Source organism: Lutjanus erythropterus, chromosome 4 (genome assembly GCF_056507025.1).
Source record: "Lutjanus erythropterus isolate fLutEry1 chromosome 4, fLutEry1.hap2, whole genome shotgun sequence".
NCBI lineage: Eukaryota > Metazoa > Chordata > Actinopteri > Lutjaniformes > Lutjanidae > Lutjanus > Lutjanus erythropterus.
The window spans coordinates 11845459-11864004 of NC_139320.1; the positions used below are offsets into that span (position 1 = coordinate 11845459).

The window sequence follows — 18546 nt, forward strand, 5'->3', positions numbered from 1 at the left end:
GTTCCTAGTTGCCTTGAGAAACTTCTTGAATGATGGGTAATGGACGGGGAGGTCTCCCAGTCCTCAATACTGTACCAATGTTGTGTTGATGTTTCGAGGACAGCATGTCATTGTATTATTTACCTTTTTTTTTGTTTTGCACCAATTTGTGCTTTGATACTGTCACTCTAAAGAAAAGCAAATTGTATAAAGTTAGTGATATGAAAAGAAAAAATGGCTGTTTTATTTGATTTTTTTTTTTTTTTTTTTTTTTTTTGCATTCCTGTACATGTATTTTGTTCCAAAGGTTTTGTTTACTTGTGTGAATAATTCTGTGAGCAGTGCCATATTGTTTAGATATCCCTCCTCACCATGTTTAGAATAAGGCCTTGTTTTTGAAGAGAGTTTGTAGGTATCGATCTGTACCTGTTGATCTCTGAAGGCAAGATCATGCAGTATTGCTTGTATTAATCTGTCCTCTCTGCCTTGTTGGCCGCATCACGTCTCATCTGTGAGCACAAGTGCTGATTTGTGGAAGGTCTGAAGGTCAGTGCTCCGTTTCCGAGATGCCGGATGCGTACTAGAACCACCCCCACCCCCCCACCCCCCCAATTACCCTCAGTCCCTGCGTTGGGGTACTTCAACTTTCTGCCAGAAGAGGGAGCTGTTGTTCCATGTAGCCGTGTTGCTTCTTGTCAGTAAAAAGGCATTCATTAACTTTTTGATGGTTTTTAAAGCTCATATCACTTTGGAAGTATGCACAGTGCTGTTAATAAAATGATAAGCAAAAGCCACAATGTGTCTCTCTTCTCTACACACACAATGAAAGATGTTGATGCTGTTACTCAGGAATATTGAGCACAGGCAAAGACTGCAAAAGCAACATTTAAAAGCTCTTTGAGGAGGATAAGATGTCTTTATCACAGTAAAACTAAACTAAAAACAGTTCTTTGTACATAAATGAAAATCAGGATACACAATCCACTTGTGATTACTCCGTCTGATAGACTTATTGAACAACAAATTCATTGATTCATTATGCAGGCAAAGCTTGTATTGGAGTGCCACTACAAAGTTTACTTGCTTAGTTTTGATCAATTCTTGAATGTCTGTGGGGTCATGATTATGTTATTTGATCCCGTAGACACTCAACAATTGAGCCGTGATAGCCTGATACTGCTGTTTCACGTAACTTTACATTTCACCAGATACATTAAAAAAAAATTTCTCCACTTACATTTACTGAAACTGTTCAGAGACTTGCCTCCCACTTTGAAAACTTTTGCTGTATGACGTTGAAGGTCTGACACTACTTTTCACAGTTGCAGCCGCCCTTACTGTTGCATACTGTTTGCACACAACTGTCATAACACTGCACGTTGAACTTGCACCCTCTTGCTCATATATCCACTGTAGTTTGTATTATGAAATTTAAGTAAAAGGAAAAGTTATACAATTTGAACTCGGTCAATGAGCCTATCATCTGTCTGTGCTTTCTCTGTGGCTCAGCTGATGTGATTCATCTTCCACTGCACAGGATTGTGGGTCATAGTAAAATATAGCAAGAAAAATGTGCTGGCTTGCATACTGCATTTCACATACTGTGTATTAGGATCATTTCCTAGCAGTCTAAATGGTATGCAAGTATCCCCTTGACTGTTGCCATGGCAGACATTTGTCAAAACAGGAAAAGCACAGGTGGCTGCATTCCATTTAGGTGAGCCAGTCCCGGAGCTCTGGTATGTGTATTCTCACTGACATGGCTTAATGGGACACTTAATGGAATGGAGCCATTCTTAAACTATTGACAGTAGCTTTACTGCTTTGACAAGACAAGATCCTGTCTACCTTAAACAGGGTCTGTTGAAGTGAAGCAGGAGAGGAGAGAAACAGAACAGGGTCAGATATGACTCTGACAGCAGCATCAAGACACAGATCTGATGAAATTCAAGATTCTGAAGATGATGAATAAAGCGTGCTTGACAATATCAGGTTAAGAACTGCAGACAGGTTCAATACTTCAGCGCTATTTCTGTTTTTATTTAGTCTTGAAAGTTGACTAATGCACTTTGTAACTGCATTAAAAACCCAAATCTGATTTGACTGCCTGGCTGGCTGATAAAATCTGAATCATATCTGAGCCATTTATAAAACTCTTTAGTAATTTAATAAAGCTTTCGGTGAACCAACAGACTGCTAAAGATATAACATGTAATTTATGTCTGCAGGAGTGACACAATAAGACCATGATTTAGTTGTCTTCTTGTTACAGTAACATAATAAGTAATGCTTTAATTACAGGCCTATAATTTTCTAAAAAGAACTATGTATATTTTTTAATTATGGGGAAAATGGATATTTCTTGGAAAGAACTGCTTCATTTAAACTCAAGTAACTTTGTTTAATATCAGAAACCTATTTCACCATATAATTTGAATTGTATTCTTGCCTGCAGACAAATTTTAGATTGATTAAGCCAACATTTATTGGAATTAATTACCTGTAAATCTACCGACTGAACAGTTTATAGTATTGTCCTAGAATTAGTAAAAACTCTGATGTAACCTAATAGTCGTCTGTGCACCAACAGACGGTTAAAGATAGACAGTTTATGTCTGCAGGAGCGAGACAAAAAGACTACGCTTCAGTTGTCTGCAGGTTACAGTAATAGTTATTTCTAGGCAGTTATGGACTTTTAATTAAAGCATACCTTTCTATGTAATATCATTATTTCTGTTTTTTAAAAATGCATAATTTAAAACCCAAATAAATATTAATACATTACTTATTTAGTATCAGAGACTAATTCTCTATATATGTTGAATTATATTCTTACCTGCAGATGAATTTCACTTTGATCAAACTGAACACAGTTTCTGTTTGTCCTTCAATTAGTGCCAAATTACATGCATAAAGTACTTTCTGGGTAAAATTACTAGGAAATTATTAAGATAGAGCTGTAAATAAACAGAACAGAAATCTGATATTAAAATGTCTTGGCAGGAATATTACACAGCTCATTGTTTAACTTTGACACATTTTCACATCTTTTCATTTAACAGTCAATCTTTATTTGGTATAATTTTCAAAAACTACAAACAATGGATTTGTTGGTAAATTGGTTCGAATGTCATCAACATTATTTTTTTACATTTTACAACTCCAAGGCATTAAAAGGCATTTTACAGAGTTCAAACATCCCAAACCCTTGAACAGTGGTAGTTCTTACAAAAAGCAGAAAACAACAGACTAACAGAGGGTAGGAGGGGTAAGTATGGATGATACCTGCACAGAACTGAGCACAGAGAGTCATGATTGTCTACAAACTTTCACATGTGGAGTCACAGTCACCCCCCCCCCCCCCCCTCCTCAGTAGTTACATACTGCAGTTAGTTAGTGCGTCACTAGTCGTCGTGTCTGAGGGGGACTGTGTGGAGGGCAACTTCATGCCGTGAACCATATTTACCATGGACCAATAATCTGTTCTACCCTCGTCCTTCCTCTTAAAAACAGAAATAAAAATAGCTACAGAATTACATTTCATTCACATAAAAACAAAACAATTGTTTCACATTAGAGAAACACAACTGCATGAAGAACCACAAAGAAATCAGTGCACTGAATATTAAATATAGACAACAAACAATAAAAAAATGTTGGGTTTGTTGATATTTCTGTACGCTTTGATTGACTTTCTAAGGCATTTTTGACTGTTGGCAATGCTTTAACTAAAACACATAAAATACCAATATAAAGAGAACTTTAAATACCCTTACCATGTCAAATGCTGAACAGATTATTCACCCGTCTTGCAAAAATACACACAAACTGAGGGGGGGTAAAGACAAGAGTGTTAGCGTAAGAGAAGAAAAAACTACAAATGTGACTGATATGTGATTAAATGACCTATGTGTCTGTTTTCAGGCCTAAAAGGCAACATTTTTGGTGAGGCTGTAACTGGCTGTAGGGGGAAGCTTCCCCAAAAATAGTTTTCAGTGTGCAGACTTAAGCAAAACAGGAAATATAGACAAAAAACATAATTAAAAAAATCAAAACATCTTCCTAAACTCTTCTTGTGCCCTCTAAAGAACTCCCAAACAAAATAAAACACAATCTGGTCGCTTATTTTTGGTTGTTTTTTGTCAAAATGGTGTTATTTTAAATAAAGAAATATATACATAGATTGTAATATGTACACTTGATAAAGAGCTGTTTCAGGCTGCTCTTCAGTGATTGCTTGGCCTGAGGTGATGCGTAGTCGGGTATAAAAACAGTCCCTGGTCAATGTTGTGCTCTAATCATTGTTCTACAGACAATCAGCAGTATACAAGGCTCATGGTAATGAGGACTACAGGCTAAGGACAGTCCTTGGTTTGTAGGTGGAGAGGTTATGAGCAGAGTTGCATCAGAGTGCGCAAATTGCTTCTAATTAAAGCTCGAATTGAATTCCAAGAGAAATATACTGAAGGCCAGTATTGAAAGCTGCAGCTTGAAATAATTTCAGTCTCAGCTGTCTATCATGATGTTACAGAGATATTTCAGATCATTTGAAGTGGGTTTGTATTAGGTACTCATCCATAGTCATTGTACTGGATGCAGTAGATGGTGTTCGGCACATCCCCAGTCTGGAGAAACCAGTGTAGGAAGCAAAGTGATGTGCTGCTGTGGACAGGTCCTGCAGCAAAACATATTCTAACCACCTAAAACAATCATCAGTTTAAGTGTACGCAGGAGGTAAAAAAAAATTTTTTTTTTAAAGGGGGGATTGACCTGATGGTAACAACCAAGTGTAGAAAAGGCCAGTTGTTTAAAGTAACGTGGTTCTTTTTGTTCACCCACCGCTAGCAAACTATGTCATGAGCGCAAGACCACAATTGTATGATAAAGGATTTATTAACCTTAATAGGCATTGTTCTCACTTTAGATTCAGTGGCTACATAATGTGCAGTAAACTATTAATAAAGGCAGAATAAAGAACAAAATAACAAAGCAACAAAAAAACCTACTAAAGGTTTAACAGTGTATAAACTGTTGCAAAGTTTCTTGTAAGTCCTAATAAAATGTCTTAGAAATGTCTTATAATCAATAACTGCATGTATGGTGCTATTACTATCACTTCTATAGTCTTTTTGAACATAATAATGTTTTTTGTGGCTGTCTTTATGGTGTAATTCTCACTTTTGGGGTCCAAATCATTTGGCCTACAGACTGCAGTTAAAAATTAGCCAGCTGGCTAACACTGGCACATTTACAAAAAAAGTTGATTAATGAGGGTTGTCTTTGTAAATAAAAAAAGCAACTTATAAGGACTTATAAGGGCCTTATTATCTATTAAGTAACACTTATTTCAAGGGATATAATGAGTTACCTTTGCACAAACCCCATGCAGATTAAGGATCAGTGATTCAGGCAGACTGGACCCTCTGCCTTGCACTGCAGGGCATAGAGACGGAGGATGGCAGGTTAACAAGGGGTATTGCACCCCCACTCAAATCACCTAATAAGTGGATGAATATATTATATTTAGAACATTTTCACTGTCTTACCTTTGAGAAATCGCCATTCACATAGTTACATAAATAAGCTTTTTTAACCGTGGCTAAAATCTGACCATGTCTACAGCAGTACTTTGCTTAGCTTCCCACACCAGTACTCCTGCTGCTTCTCCAAACTGAGGTCGGGCCAACCGCCATCTATTGCAGGTAATGCACTGACTATGGACAAGTACTTCATACAACCCTACTCCAAAATTTCCAAACTATACCTTTAACTGACAGACAAGTGAGCTTTTCCGTGACAGAACTCTGATATAAGGAGCTGTGGTGGAAGCTTGAAGGCATCGGCTGGTCTGAGCCTGAGAGGGAAGAACAGGAGCAGCTGTTGGTGCATCTGCAGTCGCCTCCTCACTTCTGCACGTCCAGGTACTCACTGCCCTTTACTCCAGAGGGCAAACACAGACATTAAAACACGAGCAAAGATGGGGGCAGGGGAGAGAGGTAAACATGTTAATGGTGTAATCAGATCAGCAGAAAAACAGCATCATTTTCAGTTTACCAGCAGGTAGCTACCTGGTCGTTGGGAGGTTGTTTTTCTCCGTTGACCCCGAGGAGCACGGCTTCCTCTGTGTTGTCGCTCTTCATCTCCACCACAATGTTATCTTTGTTGGACTTCTCTTTGGTGCTGCAAGACCAAAGAACACCTTAAAGTCTTGAAGATACTGTACATGTTACAACAGACTGTTGTTCTATTCAACCAGACTGTTTGAGGATTCATTGTTTGAACTGACTCTGTAGTCACTTTTGGGGCAGTGGAAACAAGCTGCAAACACAACACATGTATTATCCTTCAGGTTGATATGATGAACTTGTTAGCAAACAGTTGATTTTTTTTTTGGAGTCGTGTTATATTCACCAAATGCAAGTCCAATATTGACCCTCTTTTAACCTCCACCAACTCCTGGTTCTTTAGCTGCTAAATGCTCACCTTTACTCACCACAGTCGCTAACTTTGTCTGCTGTTTGGTGCTGAGGAGGTTTTAAAAAATGAACTAAAATCTAGAACCAGAAATACTGGATATTGATCCATTGATTGATATTGATTAAGCCTAAGTTACATTCGCACCCATCCACTGGTAGACATATATATACTGCATAAGCATAGAGAAATTATAGAAAAATACAAACAGTAAGTACGTAAAAAAAAAAAGTATGTCAAAAAATGTACGCTATACTACAATACAGTAACAATACATATAACAATATATATAGAGAGAAAAAAGAAAATAAATGTGTACAAATATGTATGGATACTACAATATATAACAATATTGATGTTCTGTTTTCTTTTGCAGTAACACTTTGTAATAAGACTACAAATCATATACTGAAGTAATGCTTCACTAATGCATGAATCATGATGATTTAATGCATGAATTCATGCATGATATATGGCGTGAATTCCTGTCGCTCAAACTCAACAATTGATCAAGTAACTGTGACTTTATGTGATTAGTTCACACTTAACAGATCATCAGTTAAGGAATGTTAATTCGCAGTTATTTCATACATTAATTGATATGTGATAAGATAGATTCCTTACATAAAAGTTTATTTCAGATCAATGTGTTTGCTCAGCCTCTCTGACAGCAGAACAGTACCTGTCCTCACAGAAATATGAAGCTTTGTTTTTTGATTTAATCAAACTGGTCATCAAATGCACACATTTATACAATAAACATTAACACATTTACATAAATAAACTTTTATGTCAGAAGTCCAGCTGACTTGATTCATATCAATTAATGTATGAAATAACTGTGCATTAACATTCCTTCACAGATGATCTGTTAAGTGCAAACTAATCACATGAAGTGATAGTGACTTGATAATGTGTGAGGAACAAGACTTCCTTTTACAGCCTGCATTAATTCATGCATTAAATCATTATGAGTCATGCATTTGTGTAGCATTACTTAAAATGCACAATATGTCAATTCTGCCGTTTGGGCTCACTCTCACATTAAAAAATAACATCTGACATCTGAAGTGGGAGTGGGATCATGGGAGTGTATATAAATTATTAAATGTTTATTCATGTTACATTTAGTCACGTTTGCTGACTACTTTCATCATGCTCTTAAGTATCTGTGTTTTCCTGGAAGGTAAAACAACTAGCAGCTAGAAGAAAACACATCATTATCTTAAATTAATGACAGATTTCTTTGGATATGACCAATGTTGGAAACATTTGGAATAGTGTAAATAAAACCCCAATTTCCAAGTTCGTATGTTGCGTAAAACATAAATGAAAAACAATGATTTGCTAAAACTTTTCAACCTATAATCAATTGAATACAGTACACAGACATGGCATTTAATGTTCTAACTGATTAACTTTATTGTTTTTTTGTAAATGTGTGCTCATTCTGTATTTGTTGCCTGAAACTGGAACTGAGTACAATATTTGTTGAAATTTTGAAAGTGAAATTCTTTCTCATTCTTGTGCTTCATAATGTGACACACATTTTGAATGGGAGACAGCAGGCAGGTCAGCCTAGTACCTGAACTCTGAAGCCACGCTGTTGTAACATGTAGAATGTGTCTCGGCATTATGTTGCTGAGACAAGCAGGGACGTCTCTGACACAGATGTGACTGTTACCCATGATGCCATGGGCACTAACACAGCCCCACACCATCACAGATTCTGGCTTTTGAAGTTAGCACTGGTAAAAATCTGGATGGTCCTTTTCCTGTTTAGACCAGTGGTCACAATGTCCATGATGTCTGAAAACAATTTGAAATGCGGACTCATCAGACCACAATACACTTTTCCACTTGGCTTCAGTCCATCTCAGATGAGCTCCGGCCTCAGAGTCTGAGAAACTCACGTTCTCTTTACATGGTAGAGTCATAACTCATATTTGTGGATGCAGCAACAAAGGGCATTTAATGTTACTTTTTGCCCCTTACAGGCAGAGATTTCTCCAGATTCGCTGAATCTTTTAATGATATTATGGACTGCAGATGGTGAAATCCCTACATTTCTTGCAGTTTTATGTAGAGAAACATTGTTCTTAAACTGCTGAACTATTTGGCTACACAGTCTTTCACAAAGTGGTGACTTCACTCCATCCATGCTTGTGAGCCACTGAGCCTTTTGAGGATGCCCCTTTCACTGCCAGTCATCACCTGTGGAATAATCCAAACAGGTGTTGTCGGAGGATTTCACAAATTTTCCAGTCTTTTGTTGCCTCTGCCCCAACTTTTTAGAAATGTGTTGAAGGCAAAAAATTCAAAACAAGGGTATATTTAAAAATCAGTTTGAGCATTAACTATCTTGTCTTTGTACTGTATTTATTATTATTATTGTTATTGTTGTTGTTGTTGTTGTTATTATTACATAACATATTTTTATATAACATGTCTATTGCTTTTATACCTGTTCTACATTTTGTACAATTGTACATATAGCTTTAAGTAATTAATGACAAAATGTTAATTGTTGTAAAATCCTGAAGTAAAACATGAATGCATTTTCATGCATGCATGAACATCATTGCATGTCATTGCACTTACAGGTCTTGCTTGCCAGATCTGCCACAGATTTTGCCCTTTTTGTAGAGGAAGTAGAGCACACTCCCCAAGACAGCCAGAAGCAGGATGCAGATGATGATGACTGCGATGATAACACCGCTGGTCTCTGGCGAAGAAGAAGCAGAAGAGCAACCACAGGGTTACTCACTTTAACTGGATTATGAATGACAGCATGAGGCATGAAGAGCTGGAGAAAGCATCACACCAGGGAGGCAGGCTGTGCAGCATTCCACAGTGTGTAGGTACAGGTGAAAGCATTTTACAGTGCAGTTACAGAGAGAGTGCAGCTCGAGCATCAATCAGGTGACCTAAACCTCGCAACCTAAAGAAAGGAAGTCATTCAGGACTGTGGGAGGAGAGGTGTGGCTCATGGCAACATGCACAGGAGGAGGTGAAGATGAACAACTCATTGATGGTTTGATGTTTTGTTCATCAGGAGAGGTGAGGGGGCTGATGAATGCTAGGAGCTGAGAGAAAGAGGGGCTGTGGTAGAGAGGTGGGTGGAAGCATTTTGTCTTGAAGGTGGAGAGGAGAGGCAGTCTTCAGCACCGAAACATACAAACCTTTCCTGATTTTCTTTGGTGGGATAGGTGTTTCAAGTTTGACTGAGAAAAACCACATGAGCACAATTATCAGTGGGTAGCAGCTGGATGTATTAAATAACTCATGTCAGCAGGCCTCACACTCTCACTCTCACACACACACACACACACACACACACACACACACACACACACACACACACACACACACACACACACACACACACACAGACACACAGAACTGAATACAGCAAATGTTTAATTTGAGAGGATCTTATCTGCGATTTGAAGCTAAACATTTAGCCTGATAGGCCAACTGTGGTCAGTAGCACAACAGTTATCTCCCAGAGCAGCACTGTTTAATCTCATTTAACAAGCACTTTTCCAGAAACGACAATGCAGAACAGTTTTCCTCTGAGAGGCTGAAAATTTCCTGGCATGACGTACAAGAGAGATGGGAGGCAGAAAGAAGGAGAAAACACAAGGCATCGCCCGTAATGGGAGTCAGGAGACTCACTCTGAGTGCATTTAAAGCATCAGCTGCTTTCTGGAGTCACACTGATGCACGTGTGTGTGTGTGTGTGTGTGTGTGTGTGTGTGTGTGTGTGTGTGTGTGTGTGTGTGTGTGTGTGTGTGTGTGTGGTTGTGTACAGTGTGTGTATCTGCACACCATAATGCTAACAGGAATGCCTCATTACACTGCTGTATGCAGAGGGTAAACCATGTAAATCAATTTTATCTGATTTCACTGATTAGTTTTCTGGGACGGAAACCTCCTCTCATGCTGCAATGTTTTCACCAGTGGTGGAAAGTAACTAAGTACATTTAAGTACTGTACTTAAAGGGAACATTCACATTATTTGAAGTGAGGTTGTTAGAGGTTCTTATCCATAGTCAGGATATTGAATACAATAGACGGCAGTCACAATGTCCTCGGTTTGGAGAAGGAGCAGGGGCACTGATGTAGGAAGCTAAGCAATGAAGTGCTGTGCACAGGGCGAGCAGCAAAAGATATTTTACCCAGTTACTTTTCAGATGAGAAGCTGCAGTTATATGAGCAAAATATTGCTCTCCCTAAACCTTCCAAACTTCACAGACAAAATCAGTAATTTTACCCTGAAGGCCACAGGAGATGCTGGCCTACTGCCTCAATCTATTTGCTTGTATTATTGTGCGAACACGAACTATTGTTTTAAAACACTGAATTCGTGCAATAACACAAACAAATTAACAGAAAAGCAACACCCATGTTCTTTGGAGTAAAATTATTGATTTCACCTACAGAGTTTGGTTGGTTTGGAAAGAGCTATACTGACTCAGAGAACAGCATCATCCTGTCAGAAAAGGCTGAGTGACGGCAAAGCAAAGTGGTTGAAACAAAAGCGAGCGGCATTCCTCTCTGCCTCTCCAAACTGCAGACATGCTAACTGGCATCTACTGTAGCTAATATACTCCTACTCCACTACATTTCAGGGAGAAACATTTGACTATTACTTGAATATACTTATTTGACAGCTACAATTACTTTTCAGATTAAAATTTTATATAAATAAATCATAATAAAAATCGCCAGTAAAATATCAGACATTATTAGAAATTAAACTAGCAGTCTCGCCAAAAAATGAATACAAATCTGTGTATCAAAACTTTTTTAGTTTTTTCTTCTTTTCTTTCCTACTAATGACATAATTATAATATCATTATATCATCATTATCTGACATCAAAATGATATTATGACATCTTAGGTTTACTTTGTGCCCCTTTGCAGGGAGCCTGACTCCTAGGTTGGGTACCACTGGGCTTCACTACCAGGCTGTACATGGAGTATTAGAATTAGCTTCATCTCTAGCAGCTACAATAGTAACTACAGTACTTACAGTGCACACTGATGTGTCAGTGTTAATGTCATATAATAGAATATATCAGTCATAAGGATGTAACAACCACTTTTTCTTTAACACTTTATCCTTCTAATACTTTTGCCTCAGTAGGATTTCTCATGCAGGACTTTGCTTTGCTGCTTTTCAGATCATTTGTAGAAGTCATATTAAAAGACCACATAATAACTTAATAAGCAGAGAACAAGTGCAGTGCCAACAAATTACACCTTGCAGCAATAAAAGACCCCAGTAATATTTGAAACACTCTCTTTCTTTGTGACTGACTCACAGAAAAACAGCACAACGTTGCACGCTCAGTGTGCTCAGCATTAGGTGGTTTCATTCACGGGAATGAAACCACCTAACGCTGAGCATGCAGATAATAACCTTTACTGACAACTGAGAGATCACTATCAAGGCAAGTTTGATGTCTTCATTTTCTTAACATTTTGTGTTAGCACGTTCTAATAACCTTTATTAATAAATGGTAAATTGATAGCTAATTGAACTTAAGCAAGCTTATTAAGCAAGTGTAAGGATTTACAAACATCAGCTGCAACTTCATAATGGCAATCTTCAACTATGACAGTATAGGTACTCCTCTAACATCACATGCAAGGTTCTGCAGTAAAGTTAGAAATACTAAATATGCAACATCCAGGTAGACTCAAATACAGGCACAGAAATTGCTACTAGGTTTAGGAAAAAATCATACTCTGGGTTAAAATGAGTAGGTACTTTTGTAGGTTTGTGTACGTAATGTAACGTAACGTAAGGTATTAAAATCATCAGGTGCAACTTTATAATAGCCATCCATACGATATTTAAAGACAAACTAAATATTAACCATTAACAAAGTATTACAAATACAAATACAGTGTCAAATACAATTTCTTAAAGGTTTGTAAACCATTTGGTGATCATTAACAAATACTAATACAGTACATTAAATGTTATAATGCATGCAAATGAGTCATCTAATCACAATATAATACAGTAATCATCTCTTACCAGCTATGAATCAATTATTATTACAAGTATGATATTTTATATTACGCAAACTAATGATAAAATAACATGAACTATAGCATTATTAATAATTAGTGAGGAGAATTATAATTTCATTGTTAATAGTGAAATAACAACAGAGATGGGAAGTAACTCACTACTGTACTTGAGTATTTGTATTTGCAGCTTTTTGCTTTTACACTCGGCTTTTAACACATATATTTGTGCTCTGTGCTTTGTCCTATTTCATTGTGCGCCGTAAAAAAAAACATTTTGACCTAAATGGATGGGTCAATAACACATAGAAAAGATCATTTTTTGGTGTATCCCTTGGTGCATATCATGACAGATGAAACAAGACAAAAAAATGAACTTGAAAGACATAACAGGACGGATCAGACAAGCAGACAAGAGAGGGAGACTCAACAGTGGAGGAAAGGTGAGCTCTGGACAGAAACAAGTAGTAGAAATGTCCTTCAGAGAGCCACTTTTTGATTTTATACTTTGAGTACATTTAAGAGCCTGTACTTGTTCACTTTTACTTGAGAAAAGAAGTTGAATCAGTGTTTTTATCAGAGTTGCTTTTTATACAAATATCTGTACTTCTACTTGAGTAAAGAATGTGTGTTCTTCTGCCACCTCTGACTGTGACCTCTTACCTGTGGTGGAGGAAATGGTTGTGGTGGCTGGTATGGTGGTGTATATAGCTGAAAGCATTTAGACACAAAGTAAAAATAAGTGACACAGATAAGGAGGGCAGGAACAAGGGGTGGAGGGTAACAACACATAGAGACGTGCACACATATAAACACAAAGAACAGAGACAGGAAACACACGCAGCAGGAGGAACTCACGGGCTTTGATGTTGAAGGTCACCACATCAGCACCGTATTCGTTGGAGACATTGCAGAAAGCAGTGATGTCAGAGGTGACCTTGAAACTGACCTTACTCTCAACACCCTCCTTGGTCTCTTTTTGGGATGCTGTGTTGAGGACCTGGCAAAAAAGCACACGCTTAATCAGAAAAGTAAGTTGACTGGCAGAAACAGTTTCACTCCCTTCTGCAGGGATCAGATTTGAAGAGTTGAATGCAGCTTTGGCCCTGTTTACACCTGGCATTAACGTGTTTCATGTTTACACCTGGCATTAATTAATTTGTTTCATGGTGATCCAATCACAAGTGGACAGCTGTAAGCACAGGTGTTCATATACCTAAGACGGATTGAGGATGCATTGAGATCTGATCACTCAAACCACATTCTGAGATGGTCTGGGCTCCACATTACCATATTCCTTTAGCCACGTGTATGTGAATGTGCCAGGACACATTTGCAACAACAACAAAAGACAAAACAGATTCTCAGGGATGAAGTACACATGAAACACGCTGTCTGACTTCCATTTAGGCCAAGCACCTCAAACTGTCGAGCTCCCCCTCTCTCTGGCCTGCAACATGATGTCAAAAATATAATAGAATCCAGCTTGCAAGCTTATTTTATAATAGTTGTTTCATATCAATTTTAAGTACCCTTTAAATGAATACAACTGAAATAAAATCACACTTCTATCTTTTTAACATCTATTTAATGATTGGATGCTGTGGCTGATCAAACTAATGGGACACATGAATGGAATTTACCAGAGTGAAGACAAATACAGATTAAACTAAAGTGCATCGCTCCCAAGTTTCACATTTTGTTTGTTTCCTGATTCACCATCCAGCTAAAAATCTTGGTTACTTGCAGGTTTGTGATGCTCAGACTTCAGTTAATCAGATGCAGATCTGCAGATCAATGCAGATCTGGCAGCCAGTTCATAAAAATTTACTTTGTGGAGGAGCTGCGTGCAGGGAAATGTCTGTGGCAGCATCTCTAATCATTAAAATGAATCATTAAACAAAACACTCAGACTTAAATACAACTCACAGTAAATACGTCACCTGGGGACTCTGTTCTAAAATCTGATACAGTAACAGTTCAGGCGGGTGGATGATTAATGCACACATGAGGATTCATGTGAAGTCAGAGCTGATCGGTTCATCACAAAAAAACAAACTTCTTCATTGATTAGAAATATTTTTAGAAGATTTCCCCTGTTGCTATTTTATTCTGATTACAATTAAAGTCAGAGAGAGGAGGAGAGTCTGTCTGTCAGTGAGAAACATTTTTCACATCGTTTATCATCACTTCATTCAAGATTGATCATTCCAAAGTGAATGTTGGGTTTGGTACGAGTTACATCATTTTAATTTTCCCTGAAACATTTAGCTTAATAAATAACTTCTGATATTCAAAAGACATTGTGATCATATTCAGAGTTATCCAATAATGAATTAATGATCGATATCAATATCAATATCTCATGTCTCAATATTTCATGTCTTCTCCCCTTGCCAAGCTCCCTCTCCATGAATCATCAGTGGGAGAGATTAAGACATGAGGAAAAGACGCAAATGAGGGATACATGGATGCAATTTACAAAAGTTGGGATGTACCTAAGGTCTTTGCAAACTTCTTTTAATTTCCGACAGACAAGGCACAAGAAGCTGCTGGTTCAAAACAAGCAACCATCTGATCTTTTCAAACAGAACAGGATGAAGAATTAGTCACTCATGGCACATGTGAGGATGTTTTGTAATGCCAGGTGTAAATTAACGTACTCTGAGCTGTCCACTTGGAATCAAATCACCCAAGAAAAATGTCAATACCAGGTATAAACAGGGCTGTTGAAACATCTGCTACAGACTGTAGAAGGTACAGGAACACAGTAAGAAAATCCACCTGAGTTCTTGTGATTTTGTACCTTTCCATCAGAGGTGGTCCAGGTAACACTTGGAGCAGGGAAACCTCTGGCAGAGCACTTCAGGTCAACTGTGTTGTCAGAGTTCGCCTTCATGTCTGTGTGTCTTGGCCCCTTGATCTCTGGTGGGCCTGCAGTGAGACAAGCAAAAAATTATAATAATACCCTTGAAAGGTTTTTCCATAACGGTCACAACTATAAGCACTAATAGTGAGAACCAACTGGGTTTTCAACTTTGAAAATAAGACATTAGACATTCAGACCAAATACCACTCAGTTTTCAACTGGAAATCAAACAGCTAAAATGTGGTTACAACATCAACTTGTCACAAAAGACAAATTTGGTTTAATCAATTTGATAATTTGTTCATTTTTAGGTTGAAAGAGATATGATATTTATTAGTGTGAAGGCATTTTTCCAAAGTCATATTTCACTGGTCGGTGAGAGACTTATTTTCAAAGCATTTAATGTTTGATATAGTCATGAATACAAACTATATAGGCTGGGTGCTGCCAGCAAGACACTTTCAGAACACTGTAATGGGAGAAGTTCTCTACATTAACATTAAATAGCTGTAGCCTAGCATACATACATTTTGAGTACTCTGAAGATAAATGCACCAGGACTTCTGGTACTGGGAGAAGTTAAGCTTTGCTATACTACACTATAGTCTTCAGGCCTTTCTTCCAGAGGTGACAACTTCTTGCAAGTAGGCTTTGGGAAGTTAGGCAACGTAGTTTTAAGAGAAACAAAGTCAAGTTTTAAAAGCAGGATGATGTGATGGATGAATGAGTTCAACACAAGAGTCCTTTGTGGGGCTGATTTTTTTTTTTTCTGCTTTCAACTGAGAAATTTTGATGTGGTTTATTAGTAAGGCTCCAAGTGATAAGAGGCTATTATTTGGACACTTTAAAGGACAAAAAATGTCACAATTTTAAATCCCAGTGAAATATGGTCTAAATGCAGATGTCTTATCAATGGAAAAATGCTCACTGTTCACCTGTAAAACTATCCACACTAAAAACTGACATTAGATTATTATAATATTAAGTATGGAATAATACATGTATTATTGACCAGAAAGCAATGTAATATTCCATATCTGGAATCAGTTTTACCCTCGACATTAACAAGAAGTGTCCCTCTGGTTTCCATTCCTTCAATCTCAGGAACAGTCACCACACACACGTACGTCCCCGCTGTGTCAAACTTTGCGTCCTTCAGGATCAAATTGTGGCTCTTTGACACCTTCTCTCCATCCTACACACACACCAGGACACAAAAAGCACACACACATATAGATATGAAGAAGGGGTTACCAGAGTATACCAGTGTTTACTTCAAATAACAATGAAAAAATAATATTCACTTCTCTTTTTTGTAAATGCATGTTCATTAATTTAGGTGTTGGTATATTTTTGAAACAAAAAGTTTTTGCAGCTTGTGTAAATGTACTGTGTGTGTGTGTGTGTGTGTGTGTGTGTGTGTGTGTGTGTGTGTGTGTGTGTGTGTGTGTGTGTGTGTGTGTGTGTGTGTGTATGTGTGTGTGTGTGTGTGTGTGTGTGTGTATGTGACCTTAAACCAGACTGTGTGTGTCTGTAGAGAAGACAGGGCATTGCAGGTGGCCTTCAGCTCCTGTCCTTGGCCCACTACCACAGTGTCCTTGGGCAGCACCACAGCAGCATCGAGGTCTAAACACGCAGCAGGGAGAATAATTAAACCAGGTGCATACAGTCATACTGCTGGTAAAATATATTTGTTGTCACAAATCATATCCTAACAGTTTCCTTACAGTTGATGAACACAGTGGTGTTCCCTGTGACCTCCTCGAAGGTGTCTGTGTCCGTCTCTGTACATTGGTAAACTCCACTGTTTAGACGGGTCACATTACTCAGGACCACTGTTCTGTTATCCCAACTCATACTACTCTGCAAAGAGCCAGAATAGTGAACACATAAGCATGTAACCTTTTACTCAGTGCTCAAAAAATAAATGAAATTTGAACATAACCAACTCAGGCAAAGCAGGTCTAAACTATCCTGTTGTGTTTGGTGCATGAAGAATGAGCCCAAAAGGGTTGATTTTCTTACTTCTTCATGTTTCATTGTTACAAGTGAGGACTGAGTATTCCCGTTGCCTTGACAGTGAAGCTCGATTGAGTCTCCCTCCTTGATTTTGCCCTTTGGTGACTCCACCCAAACACTCACAGCTGTGGAGGGGTCTGAAACAGAGAAGTCAAAATCAGACCACAAACTTGAACTTTAAAGCCAAGTTCAGACCAAAGATTTGCGATGAGAGTATTTAAAACTATAACTTGCAATGCGCCTTTCTACACCATTCTAAAAACGCATCAGTTTACACTAATGCAACTAGACGAGACAGTGTATCATCTTCATCACATCGACTGTCTATATTTTAATTGTAACTGTTCAGGCTTTTTTTGTAGCTGGAAAAACTTTGTAGCATCTGAAAATATAAATGAGCACAGTGATAGTGAGTTACTTGCTACAGTTGCATTTCTAGTAGGGCTGCACAATTAATCAAAATCACAATATGGCCAAGTGGAATATCTCTTGCAGAACGCTGCAATTATATGATAATGGTAAAATGACAAACAGCATTATAATGAAGTACTGCTGTGCTGCAGAGATGCCTGACCTACAAAACCTTGTTCTCCAGATGTTAGAAAAACAGGTTTGTTTGGTACAGCTGCCAACAAATGTCACATAAACCCGATTTTTTTTTTCAGTGAAACTGAGAACTGATGAAGAAATGATCATTCCTGCTGAATCACAGGGCAATCACAACATCTATCAAAATAGTAATTCTACCATATCATGCAGCCCTACTTCCTAGTATTGATTAAATAGCAAAATCATGAAAGGTGTGGCCGAGTTGAGGGACAGACAAATACAGACACAGTCTTGTTTAGGGGGGAATCCCAGACCTGTGAAAGATCTTGTGAGAGGGATCAATTTACATGTACAAATCAAGCATTCCCTTCTAGACATGACAGACCACACAGCTGCGTGCGATCAGGCAAGTGAGTACTGGTAGGATTAAAGCTGGTGAAACAGAGAAATAAATGTTATTTTATGATTGTTTCACAGCAAAAATAAACACTCAGATGACTGCACAAAGCCTGATTCTGATTAGTGACAGTTTTCTAACTTTTCAGCGAGCTGATTGGCTGTTGAAACAGGAGACATTCTAAAACAAGCCGCTGGCGATTTGACAAGCAGA

The 18546-nt window shown here is 38.0% G+C and overlaps 1 protein-coding gene across 1 annotated transcript in view; it reads right to left on the bottom strand.

Annotated features, from left to right (window-relative positions):
* Positions 1-4904: 4904 nt before the first annotated feature.
* mcamb (melanoma cell adhesion molecule b) overlaps positions 4905-18546 on the bottom strand; it is a 51669-nt gene continuing 38027 nt past the window's right edge. Inside the window, exons 7-17 of the mRNA XM_084716971.1 lie at positions 17394-17524; positions 17096-17231; positions 16879-16994; positions 16422-16563; positions 15306-15433; positions 13358-13499; positions 13163-13210; positions 9636-9677; positions 9055-9178; positions 6048-6159; positions 4905-5912 (exon numbers count right to left, since the gene is read on the bottom strand). Of these exons, the coding sequence (XP_084573097.1) occupies positions 5883-5912; positions 6048-6159; positions 9055-9178; positions 9636-9677; positions 13163-13210; positions 13358-13499; positions 15306-15433; positions 16422-16563; positions 16879-16994; positions 17096-17231; positions 17394-17524 (1151 nt within the window). The 3' untranslated portion in view covers positions 4905-5882. The remainder of the gene's footprint in view (positions 5913-6047; positions 6160-9054; positions 9179-9635; positions 9678-13162; positions 13211-13357; positions 13500-15305; positions 15434-16421; positions 16564-16878; positions 16995-17095; positions 17232-17393; positions 17525-18546) is intronic.